The following is a 27,112-nucleotide window of genomic DNA, read 5'->3' on the forward strand; positions in this document are numbered from 1 at the left end:
TTAATTAGGTTAACTAGGCAGGGAAGGATAATTAGGCAAGTCACTGTATAACGATGGTTTGTTCTGTAGACTATCAAAAAGATAATTAGCTTGAAGGGGCTAATAATTTGAACTTAAAATTCATTCATTCATTTATTTATTTTCTTTTCAGCTTAGTCCCTTTATTAATCAGGGGTCACCACAGCGGAATGAACCACCAACTTATCTAGCATATGTTTTACACAGCAGATGCCCTTACAGCTCTAACCCATCACTGGGAAACATCCATACACACTTATTCACACACATACACTACCCAATTCACCTATAGCACATGTCTTTGGACTTGTGGGGAAACTGGGGCCCCCAGAGGAAACCCACGCAAACACAGGGAGAACATGCAAACTCCACACAGAAATGCCAACTGACCCAGCCGGGGCTCGAACCAGTGACCTTCTTGCTGTGAGGCGACAGCGCTACTCACTGCACCACCGTGATGCCCCATGTATAAACATATTGTATATATCACTCTTGCAAATATATAATTTATATTTAAAGTATGTAAATGTATTTTTTATGTTGTAGTTTTATTTTAACAACATTAGTTTTTAATGCACATAAATAATTATAATTGGAATAATTTTTTTTATTTTCAGATTTATTTTAATTGGAATTATTAGTATGATAGCAAATAAAAATGTTCAGTTAATTTAACTTTTTCATATTCATATGAATTATATTTATTTTACTTATATGCTTATCATGTATGCTTAATCTTAAATCAACACAAACATAGCTGTAATAAAACAAATTAAGGTTATGCTAAAAAAATAAAAAAATAAAAAATGTATTTATTAATTTAATTGTGGTTTAATTTAACAATAATAACTATTTATAAAATAATAATGCTATCTAATTTCCCAGCGCTGGGTTGCAGCTGGAAGGGCATCCACTGTGTAAAACATATGCTAGATTAGTCGGTGGCTCATTTCACTGTGGCGGCCCCTGATAAATAAAGGGACTAAATGAATGAAGGAATGAATAATGTTAAGTTCAATTACTTTACTGAACTAAAATCCACTAATAATGAAATTAACTTCAAGAATAAATAAACAAACAAACATGAATAAGAAACACAGCACACGCTGCTCTACAGGAGGATAACAAAATAGACTTTATTTCACAGGAATTAGAAGTTATCCATATTATATGCTTTTTAATAAATTTTTAGAGTATTTTTGCATTTAAATACGATACAAATAAATAATTTATTCATCTCAAAGCAGTCCAAAACAGTCTTAAAAGATACAAATTTTCCCATATACATCCCTCTCTCTCCTGTCTCTCTCGTTCAGCTTTATGTTCATCATGTCCATTAAAAATTAAATCTAAGCCGACATTTTCTGAAATATGATTCTATTAAAGAGAGCTTGAAGGAAACTCTTGCACACATAATCCATACTTGCAGATTAATGATGCCCAAAGCAAATAAATTGGTGAACTTTCCTCTTTTTTTGAGTTTGTTTACCACGTAATATCAACTGGAATGAGCATAGTGCATAGTGCAAGGAGCAATGGAGGATCAAGGAATGACAGAACCCGTCCCACACGCTGCTACAGAGAGTCTTTATCCGCCATCGTTGTCTGCGTCACACCACCATGGGCAAAAAGTGAGTAGCCGTGTTCTTCCTGCGGTTTTTCCTGCCACGTAGAGGCCGTCCGTGAGCGCTCAGACTTACAAATATCTGCCGCTTATTGTTCTTCCACTTGGCCGATGCATATGTGTTATAGCCGTTCTCCTCGATGCGCTCCTTCAGGCGGCAATTTGTGCCGTAGTTTCTCTGAAATGCATAAAAAGAGTGTTACATTTGCTTCTGTGCCAGCTCATACCAGTTCTTTTAGGCCAATTTTACAGCTGGTTTTAAAGGGGTCATGAAATCAGAATTTAAAATTTGCTTCAGATATATGAGACTAATGCCGAGTTCAGACTGTATATTGTTAGCCGTAATTTTGACTCGCCGACTGGTTTTGATAAATCGCCGACAAATGTCTGAAATCACAGGCAAATCGGTGCTTGTGCACGGTGTGAACTATCAAAGACTCGATCTGAGAGAATCGCTGATGACTCGCTGAGGCCTGTGAGATATTTGGTGTGCTAAATATCTAGAGCTGTCGGCGATTCAAATCCTGCCGTGTGAAATGAGTTTTGACTGAAAATAACATCAGCGATCGCCTACAGCCAATGAGAGAGCAGCATTCACTTGTGTGTGAAGCCAGCGGGAGGTTGAGGGAGAAGTTAAAAGCGCTCATTTTCGGTTTATTTAGACCCAAGTAATGGAGGAAAAACTAGTGGAGGTTTGCCAGGAGCACTCGTGTCTGTTTGACGTTTCATACAGAAAGTTAAAAAAGAAAGTTGAGGAGAAATTGCAAATTCCCTTCAAACCCAGGTGAGTAAGTATGTACATTTTCTACCCCATTAAAAACTCCTTTCTCGTTATGTAGTTAACCCTCTCAAGGCAGGTGTTGCAGATTTTCAACAGTTAAAATTGACTACCTTAAAACTCCAGATACATATTTTATGAGTTTTTCTACTCAGAAATACCACTGCAGGACTTGGTTGTCCATTAGCAACAAACAGTTTCCCCACTTGCACGCCAGATGACACAAAAGACAAAAACTGTTTCTTGGTGTACCACATGACAATGTGACTTGGAAACATGACCTACTCAATGAGGATTTGAGATAGGACTTTGACTTAACTTTGACTTTGACTTTACATTTACATTTTACATTTAGTCATTTAGCAGACGCTTTTATCCAAAGCGACTTACAAATGAGGACAAGGAAGCAATTTACACAACTATAAGAGCAACAATGAATAAGTGCTATAGGCAAGTTTCAGGTCTGTAAAGTCTAAGAAGGAAAGTATTAGTAATTAAGTACAGTTAGTGGTATATCCAGAGAGGCAATTGCAGATTAGGAAGTGAAGTGGAGACTAAATAGTTGAGTTTTTAGTCAGCAAGTGACTCTGCCGTTCTGATGCAGTTAGGGAGTTCATTCCACCAACTGGGCAGATTGAGCGTGAGCGTTCGCGATAGTGATTTCTTCCCTCTTTGGGATGGAACCACGAGGCGACGTTCATTCACAGAACGCAAGTTTCTGGAGGGCACATAGATCTGCAGAAGTGAGAGCAGATAAAAAGGAGTAAAGCCAGAAGTCGCTTTGTAGGCAAACATCAGAGCTTTGAATTTGATGCGAGCAGCAACTGGCAGCCAGTGCAAACGGATGAGCAGCGGAGTGACGTGCTCGTTTAGGTTCATTGAAGACCACTCGTGCTGCTGCATTCTGAAGCAGCTGAAGAGGCTTGATAGAGTTAGCTGGGAGCCCCGCTAGTAGAGAGTTGCAGTAATCCAGTCTGGAGAGAACAAGAGCTTGAACAAAGAGTTGAGCTGCATGTTCAGACAGGAAGGGTCGGACCTTTCTGATGGTATAGAGTGCGAATCTGCATGATCGAGCAGTTCTAGAAATGTAGTCAGAGAAGTTTAGTTGGTGATCAATCGTTACTCCAAGGCTTTTCACCATTTTGGATGCAGTAATGTTAGCCCCATCCATCTAGATTGAAAAGTTATGGTTTAGAGTCCGGTTGACAGAAACTACAAGCATTTCCGTTTTCGCGAGGTTAAGCTAAAGATGATGATCTTTCATCCAGCGTGAAATGTCCAACAAGCAGGCTGAGATGCGAGCTGGAACCGAGGGATCGTCGGGATAAAAAGAGAGGTATAGCTGGGTATCATCAGCATAGCAGTGGTAGGAGAATCCATGTTTCTGGATGACTGATCCACTGGTCCAAAAATGTTGTATATAAAAAGTTATTGTTCATATCATATTCAGTCGTCAGTGTCTAATTACCACACTGGGCCAATGTTGCAAATCTGCAACATCCCAGAATGCCTTGCATGTGAAGGTCTTTCTAAAAAAAGTCAGGATTCTATTGTACTACCTCATATGATAATTTTCCCCAAATATCAGATTTTTCCTGTTTCTAAAACTTAATTTGAGCCTGAGAGGGTTAATAACAAAAGATATACTACATGTTTTTGGCTGTGAGATGAAGTTTGGACGAAGTTGTCGGCGATTCTTCCTATAGTAAAGTCATGCAATGTGAAAGTCCCTGTCGCCGATTCATCTTGCAGTGTAAACAAAGCAGCGACAAAACGCTAGCCCAGATAGTCATGCAGTGTGAAAACACCCATGACACGACTACTTTGAAAATCATGCAGTCTGAACTCGGCACAAGTCCAGGGTTCTCACTATAAACCAAATGTCTGAATTTCACAACTCAAAACATTTGCATTAATCTAGAACAGCTTACATTGAAGCCAAGCATTCAAAACGACAGGTTGTGAATGTGCCTCTTTATGATGTAATAGTGTGTCTAAACTCCACCCCCAAAGAAGATCAACGGCTAACGTGCCTCCAGTTTGTGAAATCAGTAGCTATGACAACTTTATGATGTATTAGGGCAAGGCTATTCAATTAGTTTGTCACGGGGGCCGGTTCATGAAAACCATCCCCAAAGGGCCGGAGAGATATGACTTGCTATATGAGTCATAACTGTATATAAGAGCCCATATGCTGTATATGTTTGCTCTTTAACACACCCACGTTGGCCTTTTCTACATTTAAATATTAATATATTGTATTTTGAAACTACATAATATCAGTGCATCGTACAAAAGGCTTTTACATTTTTTTTTACAAACATTCAAATGTTGTATTTCAGAGAACAACAGAAGCAGTGCATTGCTAAAGTAGGCTTCTTTTACATTCAGACGCATTCATATGTTGTGTTTTGAGCTGCATTATAATTAGGGATGCGACAATTATAGATTTTGGTTGTACGATTATATAGTCTGAAGAACAATGATGGTTTCACGGTTATCACGTCTAATGTAAATTCGAGCTTTATATTAGGCAAGTAGCTATTTAGATTAACTGTTGTTGTCATCTGCGTTGATGCATATCATTTTAATAATGACTCGTCTAACATATCTTTTGTTTACATTGCACTGAAAGGCACTCACAACTCTCACCGTGAGATGTTTCCCACTGCATGTGCTCGAAAAGACGCAAGCGCGTTGCTTCGCTTTTGCGAAAATTGTCATATATTCTTCCATTAGAAATAACAAACTTGCAAGCGGAAAAGACGTGATGTGGGAACGGCTGCTGCTATAGTTAATCTGGCGTGTGTGTATTAGCCTCGGTGTACTTAATTAGAACTTTAAACTAGCGCATAGTTGGCAACTTGGCATGTTTAATTGCCGCAGTTTCATTTTGTTCCCTGCAACAGAAATGCGGCTCAGAGAAGACTTTACGATTAATTAACTGTGACGAATTAAAGCGCAGTTAATAGTGAAATCGGCAAATTTTTGCATCCCTAAGTTTTCGGTTGCACGAACCACTCGCTTATGGTGACTCACGCTCTGTGCAGCCTTTAACTGCAGCTTGTGCTGTATTAAACAGACGCACGTCACTTCATACCTATAGCGGCCGTTTTTCGACTGAACGAAATTTATTTTTGATGTCTTGGTCACACTGTTTGGTGGGCTGGAACAAACTGACTCCGGGCCGCCAAATGAATAACCCTGTAATAGGGTGTCTAAACTCCACCACCACAAAAATTCAACAGCCATTTTTACAACACTGCTTGCTTAGCTTTTTGACTGATGTTCAAACCAAAGTTTCTATGAAATGCATAACAAGACTGTTACATTTTTTTCTGTGGCAGGTCATACCAGTCCAAGAGTCTTTTAGGACATTTTTACAGTGAGTTTTAAAGGGGTCATGAAATTAAAAACCAAAAATTTGCTCTGGACATATAAAACTAAGTCCAGGGTTCCCACTATAAACCAGACGTCTGAATTTCTGGACTCAAAACATTTGCGTTAATCTAAAACAGCTTATATTGAAGACAATCCGGCAAAACGACAGGTTGTGAATGTGCCTCTTTATGATGTAATAGTGTGTCTAAACTCCGCCCCCACAGAAGATCAACGCTTTCAGTGCCTCCAATTTGTGAAATCAGTAGCTATGACAACTTTATGATGTAATAGTGTGTCTAAACTCCGCCCCCACAGAAGATCAATGCCTACAGTGCCTCCAATTTGTAAAATCAGTGGTTATGACAACTTTATTATGTAATGATTTGTCTAAACTTTGCCTAATAACAGCTTAATATTAATATTACAACTATATTGTGTAATAGTGTCACTGCTTGTTTAGCTCCACCCACAAATTTACTATACACAGAAAAAATGACAACTACTTTTACCAGCACCCCATTGTTACCTTATACTGTTTAAAAATGAGCCCTGGAATGAAATGTACTGTCATATTTATATGTTCATGGATATGAGGACACTCACCACTCCAAACAGCTCCCCTTTCTTACTGATAGCCAGGTAAAGATTACTGCCAAGACCTCTGATAGCAACAACCCCAACATCCACCGATGTGATCTCCAATATACCTGAAAAACATAACCACAATTAGCCAGATTGAAGAAAACAGACACTTACATTTACGCCCTTTGAATTATGAGAACACCACACATATCCTTGCAAAGCACCTTAATAGTGTACTCCTGGGTCATACACATGTCATGTTAAATCTCCCCTATTGTTTTAGAAGATGCCTTCTTTTACAATTGTGATTTATATTGTGTTTCTCTGAAGTTGGCAATTTTATTTTAGTAATATCATATTCATTCTTTTAAAGAATTCTCTGCACTTTTACATTTTAAAATACTCTGAATGATTTATGAGCTCCTTTCCTCAACGAGACCAAAAAATGTCCCCACAAGGTAAAGCAACACTGAGATTATTATACATAAGGGTACATTTGGACCCCACAATGTGGAAAATACCAGAACCACACACACACACCCCACACATGCACTCATACATGTTTGGTTTTCATGCTTTATGGGGACTTCAATGAAACACACTCAAACAAACACACACTACACACGCACTCATACATGTTTGGTGTTCATGTTTTATGGGGACCACAATGACACACACGCACACACACGCACACGCATGCGCGCACGCACACACACACACACGCACGCACGCACGCACGCACACACACACACACACACACATGCACGTATGCACACACACTCAAACAAACAAACACACTATACAAACGTACGCATACATGTTTGGTGTTCATGTTTTATGGGGACCTCAGTGAAACAAACACAACCACACACATGCATGTACAAACACACACACACACACACACACACACACACACACATACACATACACACACACCCTACACATGCACTTATGCAGGTTTTCATGTTTTATGGGAACCTCGATGACATGCACACAGACCCAAACACATAACACACACAATACACTCATGCATGTGGGTTTTTATGTTTTATGGGGACCTCAGTGAAACACTCGCGCACGCACACACGCACGCACTCACACACACACACACACACACACACACACAAACAAACAATCACACTACACATGCTATGGGGACCTCAATAAAAACACACACACACATGCATGCACACCTACACCCACACTCACAGGCATACACTCACACACACCCACAAACAAACAAACACACTCTACATACACACTCATGCATGTTGACTTTTCAGGTTTTATGGGCAACTCAATGAAACACATATACACAAACACACACACACGCACGCACGCACGCACGCGCACACACGCACACACACACAAACAAACAAACAAATAAACACACTCTACATACGCACTCATGCATGTTGACTTTTCAGGTTTTATGGGCAACTCAATGAATCACACACACGCACACGTGTGCGCACGCACACACACACACACACACAAACAAACAAACACACCCTACATATGTACTGATGCATATTTGGTTTTCATGTTTTATGGGGACCTCAGTGAAACACACACATTCACACACACACAGACACACATTATATCTCTCAGTCTGATAACCCCAGCGGCTGTGGTGTGAACTCTAAGCTGAAGCTCAGGGGGTTTTGCTGCTGCTGCTGCTCTTTGATCAGAGCAAAAGTGCTGAAAGATGCGTCTACATGAGCGCTGTAGCTGACCTCAGAACAGTTGACCTGCCCTCCTGTCAAGAGCTCTTCCTCAAACCAGACACTGTGTTTATACTGCGCTAGAAAACACTCCTGTGTGTGTGTGTGTGTGTGTGTGTGTGTGTGTGTGTGTGTGTGTGTGTGTGTGTCATTAGACTGTGTTAAAGAGATAGTTCCCCCAAAAATGTACATTCTGTCATCATTTACTCACCCTTCACTTATTCAAACCCGGTTTGAGTTTTTATCTGTTGAACTCTATGAATATATACTGGAGGACTTTTATAGTGTTTTTGCTCCTTCTATGGATGTCAAAAGCTGTGTTTCCATCCAAAAATGTGAATAAATGTATGCGCATAACTGAAATATCGCATATAAGACATGGAAAAAAAGCAACGTTTCCATCCAACAAGTCAAAGAGAACAAAATCGTCATCTAAATATCAAATGTAATAACAGAATGTACTGCAGAAAGAGAAGCTGCGTGAATCTTTTCTTCATTTGATAAATGACTTGCGCCTCAGAAGGCAATCCTGACACGCAGTAAATGTGCTGCAGCGTTTGAAGGCATGAGACGTGGAGGACAGACACTCCTAATTGACCCTTCGCTAAGCCACACCCAAAAACCGCCACCCACCAATCGTGGGTTAGCAACTGCAGCTACGCACAGAGGCTCTGTTAAGCTTACGAGCGAGTGCATATGGATTGTGCAAATCTGACATCCGGTATCCTTAAAGTTTGGACAGGGTGGTGGAATTTTTCCCTTTTCAAAACCAAAAACCCAAGAGGAGAAATACCAGCGTAGATCAAGCTCTGTGAGAGGCGCTAAAGGAGCGGAGTTAAGTTGGTTTTGTTTTGATATTCCTGACATTCAGTGATAGACGGCAATGACTTACACACCTCTTACCCTAAACCAGGGGTCACCAAACTTGTTCCTAAAGGGCCGGTGTCCTACAGATCTTAGCTCCAACCCTAGTCAAACACACCTGAACGAGCTAATCAAGGTCTTACTAGATATACTTGAAACATCCAGACAGGTGTGCTGAAGCAAGTTGGAGCTATACCCTGCCGGGACACCGGCTCTCCAGGACTGAGATTGGTGACCCCTGCTCTAAACCGATGTAAACTGTGTTTCCTACAAAAATACAAAGCAGGTTATGTTTCACAGCTGACCTTTTTTGTTTTTCCACTCTATACTATGAGCACTGCTCCGTTTAAGCCTTCACCACCCTGCTGAAAAATCCAGCCTAAACCAGCCTAGGCTGGTTGGCTGGTTTTACCTGGTCGACCAGGCTGGTTTTAGAGGGGTTTTGGCCACTTCCAGGCTGGTTTCCAGCCATTTCCAGCCTGGTCTTAGCTGGTCAGACTGGAAAATGACCAGCCAAATTCAGCTAAAACCAGCTTGACCAGCCTGGTTTAAGCTGGATATAGCTGGTTTTGGCTGGACTCCCAGCTTGGCTAGGCTGGTCAAGCTGGTTTTAGCTGTTCATCTCCTAGCCTGACCAGCTAAGACCAGGCTGGAAATGGCTGGAAGTGGCCAAAACCCCTCTAAAACCAACCCGGTTGACCAGCTAAAACCAGCCAACCAGCTTAGGCTGGTTTAAGCTGGATTTTTCAGCAGGGCATAGTATTGTTAGCCATACTACTAGCGAATAGGTCATAATGAGGCAATTACGAATCTGTGAATCTGTTGGTAACTTTACTGAACTTCATATTTCTGTCTATTTCAAGCTACTAATATTTGAAATTATCAACAGAAAAAAACCGAGATATAATCACAAACTGAGCACTTGCGATCAATATACTTTACCAGCAGCTGTTAATCAGTAATTTATAAAGAGCACACAAACATACTGACAGTAATAGGTCTTACTGTACTTTCTTTTGGGTCAATGATGCTAATATTCAGCACAAATCCATCAGTTTCCCCTTTCTGGCTGTTCTTTCTATGAATGAAGTATGTAGAAGCACTGTTTCCTCGTCGATTAGTATCGCTATATTTCATTGCACAACAATAATCTATCAGGGTTTTTGGCTAAAAATAGAGAAATCACGGTTTAAATAGTTATTATTAGATTATTGGTACATTTTCACCTCTTCTGGTGTGCATGAACTAAGCTGTTGAATGGTTAGCATATGAGGCGGCTAGGCTAAGCTAGCTTCAATTTTGATTTGAATTATACTCTAATCTGTTGCCTATAATATGGTGAATATACCCCTGTAATGCAGACTGCAGTCCTTTTTGTCTGGCTTTCTCTGAGATCTCACCTGTTCGCCAAAAATGACATTATATCCCTGGCAATGTCCGACACCAGCGCATACACACTGATAAAGCCGTGCCAGGCACGAAAGCTTGACAGGCGATGCAACAGTAACTAAGGAGGGCGGGGCTTAGCGAAGGGTAAATTCTGAAGGTAATTAATAATATAATAACACTAATACTGAGATGGTTGAGGCGTTTTGGAATGATCAAAACAGCATTTCAGATGTTCTATGATGTGCTCAGTCGGCTGGTTTGTTCATTCACACACATTATCATCATGACAAGATCTCTTATAACAAAAATCACATGACCTTTTTTTAGTGCGCTTACTGGAACTTGTTTGGTAAAAGTGTTTCCATCGTAATTTATGCGCATCTTTTCTTATTGAATAATACGTTTATCTTACTCAGTTATGCGCAAATGTTTTTTTTATTAGCATTTTCAAAACGTATGCAAATCTTGGTGTTTCCATCAATAGATTTTTTGATGTGCATATCCAAAATGCGCATAAAAATGGAAACATAACTAGTGGTTTCTTTTCTTACAGCATTTTCTGTATATCTTTTTTGTGGTCAACAGTAGAAAGAAACTAAAGCCCCGTTTACAGTAATGCGTTTTAGTTTAAAAACGCATAAGTTTTGCTACGGTTACGCCATCCGTCCACACTACGACGGGGTTTTCGAGGGCCGAAAAAGGAGCATTTTGGAAACGCTGGAGAGCCCGTTTTCATTCTTAAACGCTGCTGCTCCGTCTCAGTGTGGATAAGGGAAAACGGAGACATCTGAAAATCTGGGGCTTTTGTGTCATTGCGTATCCTTCCCTTACTCATCAAGCCCCTATCACATGACTATAACACATGGCTTTAATGCTACCGGAAGACAGCAGACCAGCCTTCACTGTAAACAACAACATGGACAAAGAAATGGGAGTGCTGTTTGCACTATTGTTGTTTTAGGCGCCATTGTGCAGTTAAACTCTGCCTTTTTTACTACAGCAGCGCCATATATTCGCTAGAACGCGCATGCCCAGAGTGCATGAATGGTCACGTGATATACGTTTTTGGTGGCATAGTGTGGACGGAGATGTTCAGAAACGCTGGGTGAAACGCTAGTGTGGATGTGGATCATTTTTTATCTAAAACGCCGTTTTTAAACTAAAATGCACTAGTGTAAACGGAGCCTCATAAACCACTCAAATGGTTTTCATTTTCGGGTGGACTATCCCTATAATCTGTGTGTGTTTGTGTGTGTGTGTGTGTGTGTGTGTGTGTGTATCAGTGAGCACATCACTGTCAGTCAATATTTGTGTTTTTCTCAATTATCACTCTTAGATTAAGGTGATAATGGATGCAGATATTCAGCCCAGCAGAAGATAAACGGTCTAAACTGTTTCTTTTGAGAGGGGGTGGGAGGGACATAGACATAAAACTAACAAAAGTAAATAAATAAAACATGTATTGTTTATAAGATAACAATGCATTACGGCAGTTCATTCTGCTGTGGTGACCCCTGATAACTCAGGTACTAAGCCGAAGAAAAATGAATGCATGAACGGCTATAATAATTACCTTTAATTATAATTAAGAATACTTTTTAATATTATATTTGAAACTTTAGTTGATGTGTAATGTATGGAGACAGATAAGACTCAAAAGTAATTCACGCAAAAGACACGATGTACACATGCGTAGCCAAATTCACGTGCATAAAACCAAATTCACGTGCGTAAAATATTCATTTATATTCACAAAAGAATTTCAGGTGCTCAAAATAAAAATACATTTTCATAAAATACGTTTCACAAATGCAAAACACCATTTGCAAATGTATAGGAGTGTACAAAAAGTTTTGAATGTTTAAAACTTGCGAGTTCATCCTGAATAAGAATGTGCAAATCCTCTTTCACGTACGACTCCCCCTAGATACGTGTGTGTGTATTTTTGAGACGGTCCTGGCAGAAGCAGGTAACTCGTACCTTTCAGCCAATCAGAGGAGAGCTGTAGTCAAGGACAACCACTCTGCTCTCTATTTGCACAGACTGTTCCTCTCCAGCATGGCGAACGGAGAAAGCAGCAGTCGCAGTCGCACTTTTTTTCATTTATTTATTTATTTGACCATAGCCTCACTTTTTTTATCCATTATTTTGCCGCAGCGCCGCTCTTCTTATTTATTGTCTCGCAGCCCCATGAGTAAACTTTAGCCTGCAAGGCGATGATGAGGATTAAGTATTATTCCGGCCATACAAGCTTTAACAGTGCTGTTGTGGTCCAGCGGTCAGCACGTTGGGTTGCCACGCCGTCGTCAGCCAGTGTTCGAACCTCACTTACGTTAGTGTTTTTTTTTTTTTCATTTTTATTGTTAAGACATACAAAACTGTAAGATTGTTGAACATTTGAAGTTCTAAAGCAGCTGTTTTCTTGAAAAAGACGTGATAGTGTCAAAAGAAACTGAATTGGAAATTACCTTATTTTAATATAGTCAGTCGTGAACTGAGGTGGGCCGGTCGAAGGCTTGAAACTCCAGGGCTGAAAATGAGTCCCACTCCGGCCCTTCAGACAATAAATAAGAAGAGCGGCGCTGCGGCAAAATAATGGATAAAAAGAGTGAGACTATGGTCAAATAAATAAATAAATGAAAAAAAGTGCGACTGCTGCTTTCTCCGTTCGCCATGCTGGAGAGGAACAGTCTGTGCAAATACAGCACAGAGTGGGTGTCCTTGACTACAGCTCTCCTCTGATAAGCTGAAAGGTACGAGTTACCCTGCCTCTGGCAGGAAAGTTTCAAAAATACACACACACGTATCCAGGGGGAGTCATGCGTGAAAGAGCACATTCTCATTCAGGATGAACTCGCAAGTTTTAAACATTCAAAACTTTTTGTACACCCCTATACATTTGCAAATGGTGTTTTGCATTGGTGAAACGTATTTTATGAAAATGTATTTTTATTTTGAGCACATGAAATTTTTTTGTGAATATAAATAAATATTTTACGCACGTGAATTTGGTTTTATGCACGTGTATTTGGCTACGCATGTGTAAATCGTGTCTTTTGCGTGAATTACTTTTGAGTTTTATCTGTCTCCATAGTAATGTAGCTGTGTGAACATAAACAACATCTCTGAAAGTAAGATGCTCAAAGTTCATAACAAAGGGAGACATTGGCTAACAGAGTTAGCTTAGCAAAGTCTACAGCGAACAAAGTTTAGGGACTGCAAAAAAAACATCTGGGTTAATGAGATCGTAAACCCTTCATGTTAAGTGGATTCACCCTGTGCAGCAAAGCGGTGTGTTCAGAGGCGCTGTAATGTTATAGCAGAGAAAGCTAAAATGGCGTCCAAAAGCTGCTATTTCCACAGAGCTTCTTCTGTTTCTGTATTTGGGCTTCCAAAGGACACGACACAAGGAGAGAAGTGCTTACAGTTTAATTTTAATTATGTTCCAGAGAATTATAAATATATAGCTCTAGCATTTGACAAAGGACAGCTTTCAGAATCTCTCGTAGATCAGTGCTGGATTCGGCTAAAACTCCTCAAAGAAGGAGCATCTCCAACCATAATACACAAAGCTGTGGATTGTGAGCCACAATCTGTAAGTGTTTTTATTGGGTAAAATTGGTCTATTACATGCACAGTGTCTAGCGTTAACGGTATGTTGTAGCAAGGACATAAACAAGGATGTAAACAACAGGTAATGCTGTTTGGCACTGCTAACAATTTAGCTACAAATTCATATTTATTTGTCAAACCACTGTAAATACCCACAATCTTCACCAGCGTTGTAGTGTCTCTCTGTATTGCCCCGTTTACATTGTCAGGTCTTGATGCCCAATTCCTATTTGTTGCCTATATCTGATTTGTTTGCCTGTCTGTTTACACATTGTTTTAACTGTGACCCATATCCAATTCATCCGTTTACACTTGCCATACAATTTACAATGTCGCGCATGCATAAAGCCGGGTTCTAGGATCTGTGCCACACTTGCCACGATGGAAGACATTGTCTTATTTTTAGCTTTGTGAAATATGTGTAGTATAAGCAGTAAATAGTTTAGTCCAGATTTACCCCCACACAGTTTATGTAATGGTATGGCCCTGATGTGTGTGTGTGGTTGAAGATGTAGCCTTTGCCTGTGTGCGCACTGGTGTTGGAGAGAATAAAGTTGTTCTGTGTGAAGCCGCAGTGTGTGTATTAATAGCGACAAAAAGCAAAAGTTACAACACAAAGTTCGCCCGACTTTAAAATGATTTTGAGGTGGAGATGGGAAAGGGCCATCATCGCAGCTTGCGCTTATGGTTTAAATGCTTTATGATGTCCTCCACCATTCAGAGGAATGTGTGGGTACGAGAGAGATCTCAGGTCTGGTGGGAGCAAATTGTGGCGACTGACCACTTTCCTCCTCTGATGTTGTTTACCTCGTCGCATCTCCACACACGCTCTTCTTTCGGTCATTAAACTGCGGAGAAGCACCACATTGTCGCAAGTTTAATGATGAATGGAACGACTCAATAAATCCGATCTGCCTGTTTACATGACAGTTGCATTGTCACAATTCATCTATATCTGATTTATTTCCACATATGAAGGAGGCTTGAAACCGATCTCTGAATATCCGAATCCATGCATTTTTTCGTGTTTACACGGTCATAGAACAGATCCGATCTGTGTCACATATGAGCAAAAAATTGGAATTGGGTCACATTTATCTGGCAGTGTAAACGGGGCCTGTGTCTTGCATTCTACATTTCAAATAACAAACTTGCAAAAGATATGTGAACGTTTCATATTACTTACACATGCTTATAACCTCAATATATATGAAAGACACGTGTTAGATTTCATTTTAGAGAGCAGGCGTGAGGTTCAGCTGTTTCCTCTGTGTCATTTTCTGTCTGATTCAGACTCAAACTGATATGGTTAACAGTTACTCTGACGGACATCACATTCACAGGGGGCTCAGCGTCAACGCTTCCCATTCATTTTGAATGGGTGACGTCAGGCGTTGCCGAACTGCATTGTGGATCCGTCGGCGCCGCTTTGATGACGTTGCTTGCTGCAAAAGTTGGGAATTTCTCAACTTTTCAAGCGCCAACAGGCGCATCAGATTATTCATGCAAATTGCCCAGCTCAGACAGAAGCCAATTGCGGACTAATTTCATTCACTCAACTTCAGCCACGCCATACATTGTCGCTGAAGCCCTGTGTGAATGCTCGGTGACAGCATTTACACAGCAGACGCACAGTGCATGCTATTAGATGCGTGACGCTTTACTAATGACTTAGAGCTGATCCACGATTCACAGCACATTATGTTGGCTGACCAATCAGAGCCTCTTGAGGGTGGGCTTTCTGAGAAACTAGGAAATAAGAAAGTCTTTTTCATGTTAGCTGAGTAGCTGTATAAAATCAAAGTTAGATTCATAAAAAAAACATGATTTTCCACAAATGAAGCATGAGCACATGTTGCTTTGTATCTTATAAACACAACCAACCCTTAAAAAAATGCACTCTGGACCAACCCTTTAATAAAACTTTTAAAGTGATGGTTCACCCCAAAAATGACAAAAGTTCTCACCATTTACTCTCCTTTAAGTGGTTCCAAAGCTCAATGAGTTTCTTTTTTCTTTTAAACACTAAAGAAGATACTTTGAAGAATGCTGGAAACGGGTAACCATTGACTTACAGGGCATCCCAAGCTTTTCACTCAGCACACATGCTACTGATAATGTGACAATAAAATGGATTTGATTTGACATTGTGGGAAAAACAAATACTATGGAAGTCAATGGTAACATGTTTCCAGCATTCTTCAAAATATCTTCTTTCGTGTTTAATAGAGGAAAGAAACTCTTAAATGTTTGCAACAAATGATGGAGGAGTGAATAATGACAAATGTCATTTTTGGGTGAACTATGCCTTTTAAAAAAGTCTCCTCAAATAATACCAGTCATTTTGGATTATTTTATACATTTCAATTTCCACTTCAAATATCTCAATCTATATGTTCATTATTAATCTTTTAATTTTGAGCTGGGTTAATAAATGTTTATTGCTTATTTTCAGTCATTCATTTTCCTTTGGCTTAGTCTCTGATTTATCAGAAGCTGCCACCGTGGAATGAACCACCAACTAATTCGGCATATGTTTTACGCAGCGGATGCCCTTCCAGCCACAACCCAGTACTGGGAAACACCCATACACTCTCATTCACACACACACTCATACATTACAGCTAATTTAGTTAATCAATTTAACCTATAACGCATGTCTATGGACTGTGGGGGAAACCAGAGCACCCGGAGAAAACTCATGCCAACACGGGGAGAACATGCAAACTCCACACAAAATGCCAACTGACCCACTATCACCCTTCTTGCTGTGAGGCGACAGCGCTAACCACTGAGCAACCATGCATAACTCACTACATCTATGGGAAGTCCCCACAAAACATGAAAACCCCAGCTTGTGTGGGTAAGTGTGATGTGTAGGGTGAGTGTGTGTGAGGCGTCTTCAGCAGGCTCTCGGATTGCAGGTATCAAGTGAGCTGTAAAACTATCTGAGTGCTCTGTGTTGTGTCAGTGTGTGTGGATGAAAGCATGAAAGGAAGGAGCGACAGACACAGACAGACAGCAGGATGACAGAGAGACGCTTCAATGAGCACTGATCAAAGAGCACTCACACACACTGCAGACTGGAGCCCACTGACACACAAACTGCAATGAACACATACACACACACAAATATTACACAAAAACACATACACCTCATAAACACACACACATTCTCACACACACACACACACACACACACACACACACACAATACACACACATTACACAATTCATTCATTTTCCTTCGGCTAAGTTCCTTATTTATCAGGGGTCGCCACAGCGGAATGAACCGCCAACTATTCCGGCATATATTTTACACAGCGGATGCCCTTCTAACCGCAACCTAGTACTGGGAAACACCCATCCACTCTTATTCACATACACTCCTTCGACCCATTTAGTTAGTAGAACGTCAACTGACCCAGCAGTGACCTTCTTGCTGTGAGGCGACAGCACTACTGCGCCACTGCGTTGCCTAACTCATCTCTAATAACTGATTTATTTTATCTTTGCCATGATGACAGTAAATAATATTTGACTAGATATTTTTCAAGACACTAGTATTCAGCTTAAAGTGACATTAAAAGGCTTAACTAGGTTTAATAGGTTAGGGTAATTAGGTAAGTTATTGTATAATGATGGTTTGTTCTGTAGACAGTCGAAAAAAATTGCCTAAAGGGGCTAAAAATTTTGACCTTTAAATGGATTTTAAAAAAAATTAATAACTGCTTATGTTCTAGCCAAAATTAAACAAATAAGGGGGGGGGGGGTTGGGGGGCATCCATTTACTGGAGAAGCGTAATGCGGGCAAAGTGTTGGTCATCATACACTTTACAGCACTAGGCTCAGAGGAATTCCTATTCTTTTTATATAGGATTTAGAAAAGGTGAATATTCAGTAGGTACAAAACCACAACTTGTGGATGAGTGACAAACCAGTTTTTATTGGATCAGAACCGCCCAGTGTCCCATTACTAGGGCAAGAAGGAATCTGTGGACATTTTTGCTATTTCTGCGCAGAATCATAAATAAAACCTTAAAGGGTTCTATGGTGAAAAATATTCTTTTCAAGCTGTTTGGACAGACATATGTCTAGGTATAGTGTATAGACCGACATATTAGGGTGATATAAACACACCCAGTCCTTTTTTTTTTTTCAATTTAACAACATAAAAAAGGTGGACCAATTGGAGTGGTTTTCAGACCGACTGCAACTTGACGTAGGAGTGCGATCCCCCCGCCCACCGAATTGATTGACAGCTGCATATTAACATGTCCTGGTAGTCACGTGTATAATCATGTCAACAAGACAGGACGTGCGCAAAGCAATCAGGAATAAAAGGTTGGTCCAGTTTGCTAGGATCAGCAATCATCATCAAATATGATCAAGAGTAAGTTTCACATGTTTAAAATGTTTTAAACAGTGGACGTGTGTAATGAAGTACAGCGATTTACTTCAGCTTTACTTCATCAGCACAGCCGCGTGTCAAAACAATTATAAAAGAAGACGCTTCAGTCCCGGTTTGTGGACGTTAAATCAGGTTTATTTCAAACGTTAACATAACAGATATCCACACAGCAGTGGAGATTAACCTGTATCCTGTCACATATGCGTGCAAAAAGAGTGCAAAGCTAAACGCGCTCTGTCTGTCTGTCTGTCTGTCTGTGTGTGTGCGTCTTATTGGATAATAGGAACCATTTTTTATTATTTTTGTCTCTTTTTCTTTTAATCAAACAATTATTTGTATTTGTCATGTAAGGGTCATATATTAACTGAACTTCTAATGTTGTGGGTGAGTGCTGTGCATACTAATTAGCATTTTTGCAGAAGTAGATAGATGCGGGTCCAAAATTAAATTCAGCTCTGCAGAAACTTCCTGTCTGAAGAGAGGTGTTAAAACTAAACACAGAACACAGAAAGATGTATACTTTGTTGTTGGGCAGAGAATTCGTAGAAAAAGAGGAAGTATGTCGAAGGGGCGGCCAATGGAGGACTGAACAATGACTGACAAGTGACGTTACACCAAAACTCCACCTGTTAAGATCGGTGGTGTATATATGCTGAAGTCAGGAAATGTATGTTAGTTGCGAACCTCTTGAATGTAATTCTTGTATTGCATTGGGGTAATGTAACCCAGAGCTCTGTCATCGAATTATTCATTTGTATCTAATAAATTGTTACGATTTTTGGCATTGAAGAAAAACCTCTCCTGACCTTTTCTCTTGAACACGCATGGAATTAGAATGATATTCCAACAGTCTGTGTATCTGTGTGTGTGCGCTCGTGAACTTTGTAATGATATTGTGTGTGACTCATCGATGCAACTGCTTAAAGAGCCCATATTATACATGAAATAGGGTCATATCTTGGTTGTAAGGGTCTCCAACAACAGTCTAATATGCATGCAAGGTCAAAAAACACTTTCATGGTCTTATAATCTGCATTTATTTTTACCTAATTATCCCAGCGACTCCTGTATGAATCGTCCAGTGATTCATTTGTTCCCAAACCCCTCCTTAGCGCGAAGCTAATCTGCGCTGATTGGACCGATGACAGTCTGTTGCGATTGGTCGACTGCCTTCAGTCAGAGTGAAAAGCCAAACAACTAATCAGCAATATAAAAGTAATCACAGTTCATACACGCTCGATAGTGTAGGCGTGGATTTTAGCTGCCAGTGGGTCAATGTAAATACAGACGATGGACTTGAAAATACAGACGACTGACTATTTTATTGAGCAAAAACTCCAAAAACTGTCGAGGAGATCACATAGCTTGTTTCACTCTGCTCTTTTCACAGACACAGACACACACACACACATTGCCCTCGTCCTTGCGCGCGCGCGCACACACACCTCCGGACGACAACGCGCGCGCACACACACACACACAAATACACACACATACCTCCGGACGACAGCGCACGCGCACACACACACTACCCTCGTCCATGGAGCTCCGTAAACAAAGCAGCACACGTCGCATTTTTAACGTGACTTTGCACGCGATAAGAGAATATAGCCAGTTAACCTTATACAGTACACTCGGTTACAAGTAACAAATCACAACTAAATACATTTGCAAGCTAGAGTAAACGAGGCAATAACTTTAATCGCACGTACTTACATTTGAGAAATGGAGGAAGAAACCCATCCTGACGTCCATCAGTAAGTTACTCTTTACTGATCCTTCCTTTAACAAACGCCGATGAAGTATTCTTTGTAGCATGTAGTTTGCAGAAGTTTCCAGTAGTTTCCAACTGCTTGGCTATAATGCTGAGGTTTCATCTTTGGGTAGAGACTTGATAATATCCATCTGCAGTGTGACTTCAATCGACCGGCGTGTTTGTGTGCGTGTGTTTGTGGGTGTGTGTGTGTGTCTGGGTTTCTGCGTCAGAGGGCGGGGCCTCAGGTTTCAAATCTCCCGGGTTTGCGCGTGCACGTAAATAACTTGGTTTCGTTCGTACGTCATGGCGAAACACCTAATGACTCGGTATCAAGGCGACTCGTTTGAAGCACTGAGTCGACTCTTTTATAGATGAATCAACCGTTTTAAACACTGTACTCTTACAGATTTAAGCCTTAGCTGGATACTTCACTTCACTTAGAGCTGTGTTACACACTACATGGAGGGGAATTTTCAAAAACCCATAATATGGGCTCTTTAACAAATACTCATGGGTAAAGTTCTTACTGTAGTATTTCTCACAAATGCTATGTAAGGTCTTCTTCCTTTAAGTCTGTCTGTTGTCTGACGCAGCCGAGGGCGGAGATTAAGGCATGCAGAAAGGCATGTAAAAACGGTAGGAGGGGAGGACTCGCCTTAAAGGCGCAGTACAACAAAACAGCCCCCTGGTGCAAAAATGTATAAAGTAGAATCTTGTAAAAGGTATAATGAAAATGATTATACCTGATGGGTGATTTGAGCTGAAACTTTACAGACACATTCTGCAGACGCAAAACACTTATATTAAATCTAAAAAAAGGGGTAATCTAGGTGCTCTTTAATATATGAACTAAAAAGTAATACCTTTTAAACTTTTATTTAATGTTTACAATACAAATCTAATTAGATCCTCTTTATTTGGTAAACAAAGCAAGTTTCTCATATAATATATCTACTAAAAGACAGAACATATTACTTTACCAAGTGTATTGTGAATAAATCATATAAATATTTTCATATTCAACAATAATATTACTGAAATTAATTAAAAAAATGAATAAATATGAATTTACACACATTTACAAAAGTAAATAAACAGAATCAATGATGGGCTAAAAATCTGCTGAATTCTGTGGATTTCTGCGCGCGCAGATTTCGTGTGGGCCTAGTGATCGGTTAAGAAATTAGTGTTTACACATGTGAGGAGTGTGTGTGTGTAATCCAGTGGATTCTATGACACGGTCTATTTCAGTTTTTCAAAATAGCAACGCGCCAAGAATGCGCCTTAACACACCTCTTTTTAGACCGGGACACCCATGAGTCCACAAAGTGGCGCTGTAACAGGGAAGTGACACTGACAACAGAGGTGCGGATCCAAATGCAGGTTTATTAGAGAGGTCAGGTATGCAGTGGCAGATGCTCACAAGGCAGGCAGCAAACAGGAATAAACAAATAAATGAGAAAACACGCTGTAATGTCACTAACAAGATAACAAGACTCAGCAACAACTGTGTGTTTGAGAGGTGTTTATATATATATATATATATATATATATATATGCTGCGTCCAAAACCGCATACTTCCATACTATACAGTACGCTAAAATCAGTATGTGAGCTGAGTAGTATGTCCGAATTCATAGATTTCAAAAATCAGTATGCGAGAAATACCTGGTTGACCTACTACTTCTGGCAAGATTCTGAAGTGCGCATCCCATGCATGCTGAGCTATCCCATGATGCCCCTATGAAAGAATTTATGAATGAAACTTAAACGACGCAACTGACGCAGGTAGGTCACGTGACCATGACAAAATGGCGGATGTAGTACATCCGAATTCCATTCATACTTCTTACATTTATACTGTATAGAACATACTTTTCTAACGGCTGAGTAGTACGTTTAAATTCAAATGCAGTACTGAGTAGTAGGCAGTTTTGGAAGCAGACATAGTCTGTGTAAACAGTCTAAAAGCAGCTTCAGCTGTGAGTGTCTAATCAATAGTGACTTGGAGCAGGTGAGTGTGTGTGTTGCATGACTGGGATCTGTAGTCCATAAACTGGCAGATTTGTAGTTCGTATGAATGTAAATGCTTTCCAGTTATCTATGGTGTTTAGATCGATGGTGATTGTGACAGGCGCAAATGGATTTGCTATTTAAACAACATGGAGCAAAATGTGAACATTACAGTTGCGCTGCTCTAAAAATAGCAACAAATCACGCCTTACACGTCTAGCACCTTATTGTGCCAGTAGTATGATAGGGCCCAAGTTCACTAAAACATTACCAAAAAATTCAAATGATGAATTAAAAACTACAGTAAGATCTGTAACATTATCAGTAATACTAAAACAACATCATAACATGTTCCTCTTTCAATAGTTTGAAACGAATACCTAAAATTGCATACACAGAAACTGCTGAAACACTACAGTTTTGGTCACTCCATTATTACCTTTATTGCTATTACATAAATCTGTCGACTATTTCTACAATTGTAAAACAGCACTAAATTCCTCTTGGCTTTGAAGTTTAACATCAGCGAAATGGCACTTAGACTAACCACAAAACTGAGCTCAGAGAACAAGCCAAGCGTTAACAGTAAATGTGTTTATAATCCCGCCTCCATTCAACTCACACAAGCCAAACACCTGCGAAAAAAAGCCACCCCAAACTCCTCTGAATAAATAAATAAATAAAACTGAGCAGATGTGAAGTGACGCAACTGATGCAGGTAGGTCACGTGACCATGACAAAATGGCGGATGTAGTACGTCCGAATTCCATTCATACTTCTTACATTCATACTTTATAGAACGTACTTTTCTAACGGCTGAGTAGTACGTTTAAATTCAAATGCAGTACTGAGTAGTAGGCGGTTTTGGAAGCAGACATAGTCTGTGTAATCAGTCTAAAAGCAGCTTCAGCTGTGAGTGTCTAATCAATAGTAACTTGGAGCAGGTGAGTGTGTGTGTTGCATGACTGGGATCTGTAGTCCATAAACTGGCAGATTTGTAGTTCGTATGAATGTGAATGTTTTCCAGTGATCTATGGTGTTTAGATCGATGGTGATTGTGACAGGCGCAAATGGATTTGCTATTTAAACAACATGGAGCAAAATGTGAACATTACAGTTGCGCTGCTCTAAAAATAGCAACAAATCACGCCATACACGTCTTGCACCTTATTGTGCTGGTAGTATGATAGGGCCCAAGTTCACTAAAACATTACCAAAAAATTCAAATGATGAATTAAAAACTACAGTAAGATCTGTAACATTATCAGTAATACTAAAACAACATCATAACATGTTCCTCTTTCAATAGTTTGAAACGAATACCTAAAATTGCATACACAGAAACTGCTGAAACACTACAGTTTTGGTCACTCCATTATTACCTTTATTGCTATTACATAAATCTGTCGACTAGTTCTACAATTGTAAAACAGCACTAAATTCCTCTTGGCTTTGAAGTTTAACATCAGCGAAATGGCACTTAGACTAACCACAAAACTGAGCTCAGAGAACAAGCCAAGCGTTAACAGTAAATGTGTTTATAATCCCGCCTCCATTCAACTCACACAAGCCAAACACCTGCGAAAAAAGCCACCCCAAACTCCCCTGAATAAATAAATAAATAAAACTGAGTAGATGTGAAGCGACGCAACTGATGCAGGTAGGTCACGTGACCATGACAAAATGGCGGATGTAGTACATCCGAATTCCATTCATACTTCTTACATTCATACTTTATAGAACGTACTTTTCTAACGGCTGAGTAGTACGTTTAAATTCAAATGCAGTACTGAGTAGTAGGCGGTTTTGGAAGCAGACATAGTCTGTGTAATCAGTCTAAAAGCAGCTTCAGCTGTGAGTGTCTAATCAATAGTGACTTGGAGCAGGTGAGTGTGTGTGTTGCATGACTGGGATCTGTAGTCCATAAACTGGCAGATTTGTAGTTCGTATGAATGTAAATGCTTTTCAGTTATCTATGGTGTTTAGATCGATGGTGATTGTGACAGGCGCAAATGGATTTGCTATTTAAACAACATGGAGCAAAATGTGAACATTACAGTTGCGCTGCTCTAAAAATAGCAACAAATCACGCCATACACGTCTAGCACCTTATTGTGCCGGTAGTATGATAGGGCCCAAGTTCACTAAAACATTACCAAAAAATTAAAATGATGAATTAAAAACTACAGTAAGATCTGTAACATTATCAGTAATACTAAAACAACATCATAACATGTTCCTCTTTCAATAGTTCGAAACGAATACCTAAAACTGCATACACAGAAACTGCTGAAATACTACAGTTTTGGTCACTCCATTATTACCTTTATTGCTATTACATAAATCTGTCGACTATTTCCACAATTGTAAAACAGCACTAAATTCCTCTTGGCTTTGAAATTTAACATCAGCGAAATGGCACTTAAACTAACCACAAAACTGAGCTCAGAGAACAAGCCAAGCGTTAACAGTAAATGTGTTCATAATCCGGCCTCCATTCAACTCACACAAGCCAAACACCTGCGAAAAAAGCCACCCCAAACTCCTCTAAATAAATAAATAAATAAAACTGAGAAGATGTGGAGTGATGCAACTGACGCAGGTAGGTCACGTGATCATGACAAAATGGCGGATTTAGTACGTGCGAATTCTATTCATACTTCTTACATTCATACTGTATAGAACGTACTTTTCTAACAGCTGAGTAGTACATTTAAATTCAAATGCAGTACTGAGTAGTAGGCGGTTTTGGATGCAGACATAGTCTGTGTAATCAGTCTAAAATCAGCTTCAGCTGTGATTGTCTAATCAATGGTGTCTTGGAGCAGGTGAGTTTGTGTGTTGCATGACTGGGATCTGTAGTCCATAAACTGGCAGATTTGTAGTTCGTATGAATGTGAATGTTTTCCAGTGATCTATGGTGTTTAGATCGCTGGTGATTGTGACAGGCGCAAATGGATTTGCTATTTAAACAACATGGAGCAAAATGTGAACATTACAGTTGCGCTGCTCTAAAAATAGCAACAAATCACGTCATACACGTCTTGCACCTTATTGTGCCGGTAGTATGATAGGGCCCAAGTTCACTAAAACATTACCAAAAAATTAAAATGATGAATTAAAAACTACAGTAAGATCTGTAACATTATCAGTAATACTAAAACAACATCATAACATGTTCCCCTTTTAATAGTTTGAAACGAATACCTAAAATTGCATACACAGAAACTGCTGAAATACTACAGTTTTGGTCACTCCATTATTACCTTTATTGCTATTACATAAATCTGTCGACTATTTCTACAATTGTAAAACAGCACTAAATTCCTCTTGGCTTTGAAGTTTAACATCAGCGAAATGGCACTTAAACTAACCACAAAACTGAGCTCAGAGAACAAGCCAAGCGTTAACAGTAAATGTGTTCATAATCCGGCCTCCATTCAACTCACACAAGCCAAACACCTGCGAAAAAAGCCACCCAAAACTCCCCTGAATAAATAAATAAATAAAACTGAGCAGATGTAAAGCGACGCCGGGAGGTCAGCATTAAATTTGCTGTATTTTTCTTTGCACGTTGCCTTGTCATGCTCTGCTGCACGTTACTAAATGCTGCATCTTTGGCTCGCATTTGTTTGCGCAGATTTTCCACAAGCCCCTGCCAAAAGACACTGCATTTGGTGCCTGAAAAAGTCAAATAAACAGCTTTGCCGAGACTACAAAACAACATCATTGCATCATGCCTATTTGTCGCCGATATTAAGGCGCTGGAGCTTATTTTATTGTGCTGGCGAATGCATCTGTGGCACACATGGCAGTGATTTTGTGCCATATTGGTGGTCTGCAATACGTCCGGCTCATGCCTGAAGCGTCCCGACTGCTTCCTGCGACAGCTATGAAGATGACGTCTGAAGACATAACAAAAATGATGGCTCAGACACATCTAATAAACTATTCTGAAATAGATTATGTTTAGGCTTGGTTCATTTATTGACCTTATTCTTGAAGCATGAGCAGGCACAGCCAATGGCATCTTTTTGGCTTAAGACTACCGATTTCATTTACTTCCATTGATTTTCAGAGGTTATAAACAGCTCATTACAGTATACCGTTTCATGACGCAAACAGATATTTTCGTAAGTTATTATTCTACTTTTTATGTATAGTCATGAACACACTTTGTAGAGCAGGTCGTTTAATAGTCGTTTATTATTCCTAGTCATTTCTCCCATAGGCAACTGATTTGAAAGTTCTAAAACAAATCGCAAAACCAGCACACTACTGTATTGAAGAATATTGATCAATGCACAGACAACACACTGATATGATGAATAAGCAGTTTAGCGAAAAACAAGGTGCAAATATGTTGTGGAAAAACAACAAAAATGTGCTGTTTTTTGCTTTACAATACGGTCTACACTCACCGGCCATTTTATTAGGTACACCTGCCCAACTGTTGGTTAATGCAAATTTCTAATCAGCCAATCACCTGGCAGCAACTCAATGCATTAAGGCATGTAGACATGGTCATTATCTGCTGTAGTTCAAACCGAGCATCAGAATGGGGAAGAAAGGGGATTTAAGTGACTTTGAACGTGGTTGATGGTGCCAGATGGGCTGGTCGGAGTATTTCAGAAACTGCTGATCTACTGGGATTTTCACGCACAACCATCTCCAGGGTTTACAGAGAATAGTCTTGAAAGAGAAAATATCCAGTATGCGGCAGTTCTGTGGCCACAAATGCCTTGATGCAAATGCCAGAGGTCAGAGGAGAATGGTCAGACTGGTTCCAGCTAACAGAAAGGCAACAGTAACTCAAATAACTACTCGTTACAACCGAGGTCTGTCCATGTCCATCCCTTTATGACCACAGTGTACCCATCTTCTAATGGCAACGTCCAGCAGAATAACACGCCATGTCAAAAAGCGTGAATCAACTCAGACTGGTTTCTTTAATATGAC

At 39.9% G+C, this 27,112-nt stretch overlaps 1 protein-coding gene across 1 annotated transcript in view; it reads right to left on the reverse strand.

Annotated features, from left to right (window-relative positions):
• Positions 1-1,628: 1,628 nt before the first annotated feature.
• fgf10b (fibroblast growth factor 10b) overlaps positions 1,629-27,112 on the reverse strand; it is a 48,009-nt gene continuing 22,525 nt past the window's right edge. Inside the window, exons 2-3 of the mRNA NM_001045858.1 lie at positions 6,405-6,508; positions 1,629-1,820 (exon numbers count right to left, since the gene is read on the reverse strand). Coding sequence (NP_001039323.1) covers positions 1,629-1,820; positions 6,405-6,508 — 296 coding nt within the window. The remainder of the gene's footprint in view (positions 1,821-6,404; positions 6,509-27,112) is intronic.

This window comes from Danio rerio, chromosome 5 (assembly GCF_049306965.1).
Source record: "Danio rerio strain Tuebingen ecotype United States chromosome 5, GRCz12tu, whole genome shotgun sequence".
NCBI classification, from domain to species: domain Eukaryota; kingdom Metazoa; phylum Chordata; class Actinopteri; order Cypriniformes; family Danionidae; genus Danio; species Danio rerio.